This window comes from Dermacentor variabilis, chromosome 4 (assembly GCF_050947875.1).
Source record: "Dermacentor variabilis isolate Ectoservices chromosome 4, ASM5094787v1, whole genome shotgun sequence".
NCBI lineage: Eukaryota > Metazoa > Arthropoda > Arachnida > Ixodida > Ixodidae > Dermacentor > Dermacentor variabilis.
This window is the reverse complement of record NC_134571.1, coordinates 177,017,161-177,028,291: the sequence shown is the minus strand read 5'-3', so window position 1 is coordinate 177,028,291 and position 11,131 is coordinate 177,017,161. Positions and strand designations below refer to the sequence as shown.

General features: G+C 47.5%; 1 protein-coding gene across 1 annotated transcript; it reads right to left on the bottom strand.

Annotated features, from left to right (window-relative positions):
* Nucleotides 1-9,668: 9,668 nt before the first annotated feature.
* On the bottom strand, nt 9,669-10,279 carry LOC142578437 (putative nicotine oxidoreductase). The gene is made up of 2 exons (XM_075687822.1): nt 10,196-10,279; nt 9,669-10,049 (listed from the first exon to the last, which is right to left on the bottom strand). The coding sequence occupies exons 1-2, from the start codon at nt 10,277-10,279 to the stop codon at nt 9,669-9,671; spliced, it is 465 nt and encodes a 154-aa protein (XP_075543937.1).
* Between the last annotated feature and the right edge of the window lie 852 nt (nt 10,280-11,131).

Genomic DNA, 11,131 nt, shown 5'->3' with positions numbered 1-11,131 from the left:
CTTGTTTATTCATTGGTGTAAGTACCTGGTAGGGAGCATTCTATATCCGTAAGAAACTCAAGTTGCTCTCGAAGCAGCGTTTCGTTTCGTTTGTCTTCATACCACAATGTGTTACTTCTTTCGTTGGCTTTCATTTTTACTTCTTGCTTAAAATCCTCCCCGTCTACACCAACGCTTAAATATTGCACTGAGAGTATCTTCTCTAGCTTCTCATCTACATCCTTAACGAGACCCTCATCCTCCAGCGATTTCGTATTAAGTTTCCAAGGTTCCCACTTCAAGTACTTTTGTTTTCTTTTTTTAATGTGGTGATAACTACACAGTGGTCACTGAAACAAACTGGCTTAACCTCGCACGGTGCGCATTGTGGCACAAGTTCAAGCAACATGTACAGTCTGTCTAGTCGTTCATGGCTACCGCCTTGAAGATGTGTGAGTTGCAGACGCCTTCGATTTATTGCAACACTTCCGATATCTTCTAATTTGACGTTGAGAACTGCTCTATTCAAGACCTCTGCAATTTTATCTCACACTCGCAAACATGTTACACAGTCTACCACACGACAAACACAATTGAAGTTTCCCTACAAAACTAGTATTTTTTCACACTCGAAATACATCTGAAAACGCTCAAAAACTGTTTTCTCTCCACCTCTACCTTCGGAGCATACGCTCAGCCAGTGTCGGTATGTATCGTAAGTACATGACATTCATCTTTCTCATCCACTGTCGGTCCATCATACGGGCCCTATAAAGCGGGGTTTTATATGCCTGAAGTAGACACATCGCAACATGTGACCCAATCACAGGCGTTCCCTCCCTCCGGAGGAGGACCAGGGAAAGGGTGTGATCGCGCGTTCACTCGCCTCGTGCCCGCCATTTCCTGCCAGTTCAGGCCCAGCAATCAGATGGGAAGGCCCCGTTTTATTCGTTTGGCCTAAGAGCAGGCTGCGTACAAGGATCATCAGTGGGCCATGCGTAGTGCCTTCGGGTGAAGAACAGACGGCGTTTGATGAACGCTGCCGGGAAGTCGCGCGAGAAAGGGCTCGTCGTCGACGTGCCGACCTCGTCGTAAGGTAGCGCTAAGCCGAGGCGTTCCGACAACGAAGAGCCGTGGGTCCCTAGCTTCGTTTGCACCCTTCTTCACAGCCGTCAAGTGGGGGGTCAATATTTTTTCTTAACCTTTTGATACGTGGGGCATAAGGTGCGCACCATTTTGACACAATGTCATAGAAGTTTTAAACATACTTATATAATGTGCCCTACTTCTTTGCGCCCCTATACACCCCACATTACTACTCTTTCTTCCACGAGTATCGTACATCGCCTTCGTGGTCTAGAAATCGCTATGTCGACAGCCCAGAGTTTACATTCCACTGAACTGATGTCTGCATGCTCGCACACACCTTGCAGTGTACTTCATAATCGTCAACATTGCAGAAGAATAATGTCGCGACTTACGCGCTAAATAAGCATAAATATTGCATCATATTACATAACCCATATAGGTTCAAAATAAACAGAAATGTGCGCATTTGATTTAATTATATAATATTTAATGAACTATATTGCTAAACTTCGTTGGACATATAATATAGTAAGTGCGTTAGATCTGCATAATTTTGATGGATGGCAAACACGGTCGTAATCAGACTTCCGTGCGGCTGTTTTGTTGGCGGTGCTGGTAGAGAATAGATGATGATGTATGCGGTTTTATGGCGCAAGGGCCAGGTATGGCCAAAGAGCGCCATGTCTGTGCTAATGAGTTTGCAGTGTAATTATGATTACTATGAAGTTGGTGTGACGTGGCTGTAAAGGGGCCTTAAAATATTCGCTCTAAAGTGCGTAAAATCTGCATAATAAAATTATTGCGATGACGTATGACTTGTACTATGAACATTTAGATGCATTTAAAAAGAATGATACGATAGGTAAAATATATCAGATTATAAGAAATGCTAGAGCACAACTGCCTCATTAGAGCCCTTGAAACTCAAGGGTCTGGTGGCATGTTCTATGCAAAAAAATTATCGCAGTGGCATCCTCTGGAGAGAGGAGGCCCTACGAATGAATGGGACTAATAACATGTAGGACCACATCTCTAAGGTAACCTAGGACTGTGTGGGTATTAAAAAGCGGTTCTGGACCAAGACGCATTGCAGGATCAAGAGGAATGTGCTGTCGGTATGCTAATGAAAAAATGTCTCTTTCTCTCAGATTCGGCTTCCCGACACTCCAGGAGGACGTGGAGTACGGTCAGCCTCTCCCCGCATCTACCACAGGTTGGAGGCTCACTTCCGGTGGGTAGAAAGTTACGGGTGCCAAATGTGTGTCCTATTCTTAGACGACAGAATAGGACATCTGTTTGACGCGATTTTGTATTCGAGGGCCAGAATCCTAACTGCGGCTTTATCAGGTGGAGCTTATTATCCGTTTCCGCCTCCCACATGTGTTGCCAGTGATCTCGCAGCCTCCTTCGCAAGAAAGGCCTCAGACCAGTGACAGGCACCTCGGCGGTAGGGTTAACAGCTTGCGATGCGATTGACGTGGCCATCTGGTCCGCCAGAACGTTACCCTCAATGCTCCTATGGCTAGGTACCCAGCATATAATGATACGCTGGTTAGATATGTACGCTTTACACAAGACGGTGTAGAGTTTATTAAGTACAGGATTTTTGTGTGTATAGATTGACATCAAGGCCTTCACGACGCTTAGGGAGCCTGTATAAATCGCTGCTTTTGGAAGTTTTGATTTTCTTATATGGTTCACAGTAGACAGTAATGCATAGGCCTCGGCCGTAAAGATACTTGTTTCCGGATGCAGTACATCGGATTCTGAGAAGGATGGGCCGGCAGCAGCATAGGACACCCCGACATTTGACTTCGAAGCGTCTGTGTAGAACTCTGCACAGGAGTGCTTGTGCTGGAGTTCTAGGAAATGCATTCGGATTTCGATCTGTGGTGCGTGTTTTGTTACTTCTAAAAAGGATATGTCACATTCTACGACCTGCCACTCCCAAGGTAGTAACAACTTGGTTGGATGCATTATGCGAAGCTCGAGGAGTGGGATATGCATTTCATGACTAAGCTCCCTCACACGAAGCGAGAAAGCCTGTCTTAGAGAAGGTCGATTCTGGAAAAGTGTAGAACACGTCATATCATTAACAGTGTTTAAACATGGATGTCGATGACTGGATTGTATTTGCAGGAAATATGTAAGACTGGTGTAAGTTCTCTGTAGATGAAGAGACCATTCGTTTGATTCCGCATATAAGCTTTCAATCGGGCTTGTTCTGAAAGCGCCAGTGGCTAAGCGGATACCTAGATGGTGTACAGGATCTAGCATCTTTAGCGCGCTCGGGGCGGCAGAGTTATATACTAAGGCATCATAATCCAATCGAGACCGAATTAGGCTCTTGTATCGATTATATTAAACACTTCCTGTCACTACCCCATGTAGTCTGGGATAGAAGTTTCATAAGGCTCATTGTTTTTAGACATATTTCTTTAAGATATTTAATGTGTGGAATGAAAGCGAGTCTATAGTCAAGTATAATACCTATGAATTTATGCTCCTTGTTGATAAGTATTTGTTGTCCACACAGTTGTAAGCAAGGATCCGGGACCAGGCCTCTTTTTCTTGTAAAGAGAACACGAGAACTTTTCGGGTGGTTGATTTTAAATCCATTTTGGTCTGCCCACTTGGACACCTTGTTCAAGCCATGCTGTACTTGTCTCTCGCACACTGCGAGGTTACAAGATTTGAAAGCTATTTGAATGTCATCCACGTAGACAGAGTAAAAGATGGCTGGCGGTAATGAAGCACGAAGCGTGTTCATCTTCACGACAAAGAGCGTGCAGCTGGTGCAGCTGAGCACGCCTCCTTGGGGTACACCCGTTTCTTGCGTAAAAGGACGTGAAAGTACATTGCCTACTTTTACCCGGAAGGTACGATTGGGCAGATAGCTTTCTATTAGGTTAAGCATATTACCATGGATGCCCATTTCTAACAAGTCTCTCAAGATTCCGTAGCGCCACGTTGTGTCGTATGCCTTCTCCATATCGAGGAATATGGATAGGAAAAACTGTTTGTGTACAAATGCGTCACGGATATTTGCTTCAATACATACAAGGTGATCAGTTGTGGAGCGCCCTTCTCGGAAGCCGCACTGATAAGGATCAAACATTTTTGTCTGTTCAAGGAAATGAATGAGTCGCCGATTTATCATTTTTTCAAACACCTTACAATTGCAACTTGTGAGGGCTATCGGGCGGTAACTTGCCGCTGAGGAAGGGTCTTTGCCTTGTTTCAAAACAGGGACCACAATGGCTTCCTTCCATGCGGTTGGAAGGTACCCTGCATCCCAGATGGTGTTGAAAAGTGAGTATTGTAACTTGCGTGTCATTGTGTAACTTTTTGAGCATTTCATACATGATTCTATCAGATCCTGGTGCGGAGCTCTTGCATGCAGTCAAGGCAGCTCTCAATTCGGCAATACTAAAAGGACGGTTGTAAGGCTCATTCTCTCGACTTTTTCTTGTTAATGGCTTACGTTCTTCTACTTGTTTATATTTCAGGAAGGATTGCGAATAATAATTTCAACTTGATACGCTCTCAAAGTGCTCCCCAAGTGAGTCTGCCTGAACTTGCAGTGTATCGCCCTGTGTATTTACCAGAGGGAGTAAATATGTTTGTCGCCCTCTAATTCTATTTACCCCGTTCCACACTTTGGACTCATCTGTAAACGAGTTAATATTCGATAAATACTTCTGCCAGCTTTCTCTTCTGGCCTGCCGGCGGGTTCTCCTACCTTGAGACTTTACTTTTTTAATGTTGACAAGATTTTCGGCAGTGGGCGAAGCGCGTAGCAACCCCCACGCTTTGTTCTGATTCCTACGTGCGATTCTGCATTAAACGTTCCACCATGGGACATGCCGTTTGCATGCCGAGTCACTTTCTTCACGTATGCATTTAGATGCGGCATCTATTATGAAGGCTGTAAAGTACTCCACAGCAGCATTTCTAAAGAAGACGTGTCATCCCATGATATACTAGTTAGGTTTCGGAATTTATCCCAGTCTGCGGTGTCAATCTTCCACCTAGGAGCCTGTGGTGGGTATTCGTTTTCTTTAAGTGTTCTTAATAGTATGGGGAAGTGGTCGCTTCCGTGAGGATTGTTCGTAACTTCCCATTCGAGTTCAGGCAGTATGGACGGGAAAACTATGCTCAGATCAATTGAAGAAAAGGTATTGTTTGCAAGACAGTAATATGTGGGTTTCTTTTTATTCAGAAGGCACGCACCAGAAGAAAAAAGGAACTGTTCAACAAGACGACCTCACGCGTCTATACGAGAGTCGCCCCACAGGCAGCTGTGCGCATTGAAATCGCCAAGAACAACATAAGGTTCTGGCAATTCGTCTATAAATGACTGAAATTCATGTTTGTTTAATTTGTAGTGTGGGGGTACGTAAAGTGAGCAAATGGTGACAAGTGTATTTAGAAGAACCGCTCGAACCGCCACTGCTTCAAGGGGCGTTTGTAGCTGTAAACCCTGACAGGACAGGACATAAAAATGGCAACACCACCTGATGATACGACAGCATCATCGCGATCTTTGCGGAACTTGACATACGGTCGGAGAAAGTTTGTGTGTTGTGGTTTTAAGTGTGTTTCCTGTAGACACAGCACTTTTGGATTGTATTTTTGGATAAGCTCTTGCACGTCATCAAGGTTTCTCAGAAGACCTCTAACGTTCCATTGAATAATTTGTGTATCCATATTGAAAGTAAGTAAGTGCTGTGTGTATGGAAACGGAGGTGATGCCTTAGGTTCGAGGCTTAGGTACAGAGATGCCTTAGGTACAGAGCTCTTTCGAGGCCCTGTAACGGGGGTTCTGCCCTTTCTGGAGCGTTCGAGGGAGCCTCGCCGCTCCTTAGGCGTTTGGTGCGCCTTGAGGGCAGGTAGTGTCCATTGCCTCTTGTGAGGCGCCGGACACGTGCTCTTGCGAGCGAGACGTTTTCTGTGAGAGTCCTGCCTTGGAGGGCAAGACACCTGCGCCCACCAGCCCGGAGGTCGATGGGGCACCCTGCGGGATTTGGCTGCGCCGGCTGTTGCCAGCGCTGGAAGGGGCCGGGGAGGTTGGGGCAGCCTCGGCTGCGCCCACCTTCGGGGTCGATGGTCCCCTCTGCTGTGTTGACGGAGCAGCGCTAGCTGCAACCGCCGCGGGGGCAGATGGCGTAACTGCCGACTCGCTGGTTGTGGGTCGGAGAGCCGCCGGAAGCCTTTGTGTCGCTGCCCCCTGACGCGTCACATCGGCAAAGCTTTTCTTGGGCAGGTATGAAACCCGCCTGCGTGCCTCTTTGAAAGATATGTTTTCTTTAACCTTGATTGTAACTATTTCTTTTTCTTTTTTCGGTGATGGGCAGGACCGCGAGTACGCGGCATGTTCCCCATCACAGTTCACGCAGTGGAGAGAGTTCTTACAAGCTTCAGTGGCGTGTTCAAGGGCACTGCATTTCGCACAGGTTTGACGCCCTCGGCAGCACTGCGAACTGTGGCCGAAACGTTGGAATTTGAAACATCGGAGGGGATTTGGCACATATGGCCTGACACGGAGCTTGATGTACCCGGCCTCTACAGACTCGGGCAGAATACTTGAGCCGAATGTGAGTATAAGGTGTTTGGTCTTGATTTCTTTGCTGTCACGCCTGATCTTAATTCTTTTAACATTGATAACATTCTGGACAATGAAGCCCTCCAAGAGTTCATCCTCAGTGAGCTCCAGCAAGTCATCGTCCGAGAAAACACCGCGGCTTGTGTTCATCGCACGGTGCGGGGTTACAATTACTTGGATTTCCCCAAATGACACTGGTTTTGTTATTTTCTCATAATGTTTCTGATCGCGGAGTTCCAAGAGCATATCACCGCTTGCCATCCTCGACGCCTTATATCCTGGACCAAAGACTTCAGTCAATGTCTTAGAAACAAGGAATGGTGATATTGTTCGAACTGGTTTAGCTGGTTTTTCAGAGTGGATTACGTGAAAACGAGGGAAGGATTCTTCTTGCCGACCAAAAAACTGGAATACTTCATCGGTGCGCCCTCTTTTCTGAGGGCGATCAAGTAGCGGAGGGAAGGAGGTTGCCATAAAGGGATTGAATTTTCGGCAATAACGCCAGTCACCCATCGTGGAGTCCTACAAGTGGACGCTACAGGGACTGTAAGAACAGGTCCTGTAAACGCCAGCTGTACGTCATCACTATAACCAAATATGAATTTGGCTATTCACACAGGGTTAACCCTTGCTGCCTGGAAAAAATGGAAGTAAAAGGAAGCCACGAGAGGACAGGAAAGGTGGAAAGTCAGAGAAAGACGAAGGCTAGAGAGAGGGAGAGAGACAGGAAAAGGCAACTACCGATTTCCCCCGGGTGGGTCAGTCCGGGGGTGCCGTCTACTTGAAGCAGAGGCCAAAGAGGTGTGTTGCCTCTGCCTGGGGGCCTTAAAGGTCTGAACACCCGGCATCGGCTCAACCCCCCGGATCCCCCTTTCCCCGGACACGGCTAAGCCGCGCATGGCTACACGCGGGAGGGTCCAACCCTCGTGTGCTCGGGTACGTCGTGTCGCAACACACCAAACGCCTGCTGACGCAGACGCCCCTGCGGGGGTGGAGAATAGAGGCAAGTAGAGTTACTCAGAAAATACGACGGTTGAGCATTAGAGCAGTTGGTATTGCATAATTAATGTTTCCCCAGCACATTAGGCATGGACAGCATAATGAGCACATAAAGTGGAATGTGTGCATCTTGTCCGTATGTAATGCTCCGAGAAAACAGAAGATTACAGGACTCAAATAAATCCCACTTTAATTATGGATACGTCAAGAAAAAACCGGTGCATATAAACTGTAAGTGTTTTTTTCTGCATTTGGTATCACACATTCTCTGCCTTTTAAATTTGATATGGGAAATTTGTTTGGGGGAAATCACTTCGTTTAGTGCATTCATGACACGGAAGGAAGGAAGGAAGGAAAAATTTTAATGCTCTATTTACAGATTTCAGCGGCTAACAGAGATCTTCATGTTTTACTGAAGTCTCCGTTGACTTGAATGGTCGGCGCCCCTATTCGAAAGCACCGCTGAGCCTGGCCACTTTAAGAGCGTGTTGCACCAATCGTTTTTGGACTGTGAGCACGGCGCTGGTGAGCAGGCCCTCCCACTGTTCCGCACTGGTTTTTTTTCTTTGTTGAAAGAAGTTATTTCGGCACTCCCATGTGATGTGAGATAGTATTGGGATGGTCCTACACTATGGGCATGTGTCCCTGTATTGACTGGGAAACATTTTATGTAGGATCTGTAGATTGGAGAATGTTCCTGTCTGCAGCCTTCGCCAGCCGACTGCTTCGGGCTGTGTTAAAGATGGGTGGTGTGGTGGATATATTATCATTTTGCCTCGGTGACGGTTTAGTATTTCCGCGTACGTTGGGCCCACTCTCATAGTGGTATCCGGGTCCATTGACTGTCCCACTCGGTATGTGAGCTCGCGAGCAAGACTGTCTGCCCTATGGTTACCCTCTATTCTGGTGTGACCCGGCACCCAGAAAATCGTATGCAGTATCTTTTCGTTCGGAAGCCCTGCCTCGAGTAGGATTCGCAGCGCCCCTTTGTTGATTCTACTTGCCGTGTAATTTCTGCATGCTTCTGTGGAGCTTGTGAGTATTATCAAGGATCTGTTTCTACGGTAACCCTCTGCCGCTGGTAGAGCCACAGCTGCTTCTTCCCCCTCTGTTAACGTGCAGCTCCTTAGGGTTGCGCTGCTTATCAGCTCTCCCAGTGATCCACGATCATTGCCGTAACTCTATGTTGTTTTGCGTTGTGGTCCCACGGGTATAGGGCTGCATCCGTGTATACCACATTGCTTTTAGTGGCCAGGCTTTTTTCTACGCATCCTACTCGCGTCTGTCTTTTGGCCGCATGCAGATTCGGGTCCATATTCCTCGGTAGGGGGCTAGCTTTCAGTGTCTGGCGAAAAGAGTCTGGTATGTTAGCCATCCTATCCTTCGTTGCTTTTATCTTTTTATAGCCTAATCTTTTAAGGAACACCCTGCCGGTGGTTGACTGCTGGAGCCTGTACAACTGCGCACTCAGTTGTGCCTCCTTGAGCTCTTCAAATGTGTTGTGGATGCCTAGCTTGAGTAGCTTGTCGTTCGACGTGTGTCTGGGCAGATGCAAGGCCGTCTTGTATGCTTTCCTGATGAGATTCACGGCTTATTCTCTCTCTTGTTGCGTCATGTTTTTGTACGGGAGTGAGTACGTGACCCTGCTGGCCACCAGGCTCCTGACCAGCTTGATCGTGCCCCCCTCCTTCATGCCGCTCCGTCTTTGCGACACTCTCGTGATCATCCTGCTGACTTGCTCCGTCGATTGCTTGAGCAGGCCTAGCCTGTGTCCGCAGCGTTTTCTGCTCTGGATCCACATGCCGAGTATGCGTATTATGTCCTTCTCTGGTATGACTTGACCTTCCAGATACACTTCTATCTTTTCCTTGGTTGTGTTCCTCCCAATTCTCAGAATTTCTGATTTCTCGGTTCAGCACGCGAGGCCTCTCTGCCTGACGAATTGTTCGACGAATCTTGCCGCCTGTTGAAGCTTTTCTTCTTTTTGGCACAATGATCACTGATTTACCCAGACCGTAATGTCATCCGCATACATCGCGTGCTGGATGCCCTCGATCTCGTTCAGTTTCTGGGCTAGCCCGATCATCACGATGTTAAAGAGAATTGGCGAAATGACCGAGCCCTGCGGGGTACCCTTGTTAGGCGCGTCAAAGGTATCACTCCGCGGAGTTCCGAGTCCTACTGTCGCCGTGCGCTTTGACAAGAATGCCCGCACGTAATCGTGGACTCTCTTGCCGCCGCTGGCCTTGTTTAGCCCTTCCATGATGGCTCCGTGGCTGACATTGTCAAAAGCCCCTTTAAGGTCTGGGGTTATGATGATGTTTTCGCCTGCTTTGGGGATCTTCAGGATCTCTTCCTTTATTTGTAGAAAGACATCCTGTGTTGACAGGTTCACCAGGAAGCAAACATTTTGTTGGGGTACAGTTCGTTGTCTTCTAGGTGTCGCTGTATTCTTCTGGTGACCACTCTTTGGTAAAGCTTGCCGAGACACGAGGTTGGCGAGATGGGCCGCAAGTTTTCTACCTGTAGCTTCTTTCCGGGTTTGGGTATCATGACCACTTCCGCGTGCTTCCATTCTTTTGGTACCGTGCCCCCTTCCCACTGCATATTGAGGTAGTCCGTGAGTTGGGCCACCGCTTCATCGCCGAGGTTGCGGATCAAGGAGTTCTCAGATCTGTCGGCTCCTGCTGCCGTGTTTTTGTTTTGGTGACTGGTCTGATGGCTGCATACACCTCTTCTCTTGTAACTGGCTTGTCGAGTTCCGGGTTCTCCGTTCCCTGGTAGTCCCCTTCGTATTCTTGTGGCTTGTCCCGGCGATAACATTTGATGCAGTATTCCTCTAATAATTCGTCTTCTTGTCCCTCATATTGGTGGACTAGCTTTTGAAGTGCCTTGTTGCTCGCAGATTTGGTTTTGGTTGGATACATGAGTGCCTTGAGTATTCGCCACGTTTTGGCTGTGCTGAGCGTGCCGTTTACAGAGCTGCTAAACTGCTGCCAGCCTTGTCTTGCCAATTGCGCTGCGCATTCCTCTGCCTTCTGGGTGACTTCAGCAATCTTCTTCTTTAGCTTCTTATTTAGCCTCTGTTTTTCCATCTCTTGGTGAGCCCGCGTCTCGCCTCCCATAGCTTGAGTACCCGCAGGTCCACTTCCGGTGTTTCTTCCATTCTGTCTATTTCTTGCGTGTATTGTTTTTGTAGTTGCTGTAGCTGTTGGCACCATTCTTCTATTGAAGTAATTTCCCCCTTCATGTGTTTACTACTCTTCCGAAAGGCGTCCCAGTCCGTTATGTGGGCTGTGCCAATCTTCCTCTTGATGTTTTCGGCTTCTATAGTTATCTTCAGTACGTAATCATCGCTGCCTAGGTTCTCCAGCAAGTTTTCCTATTCGACCTGTTTTGCTCCTCTAACGTACGTTAGGTCGGGGCAGGAATCTGGGCTAACGCTGTTGCCTAGACGCG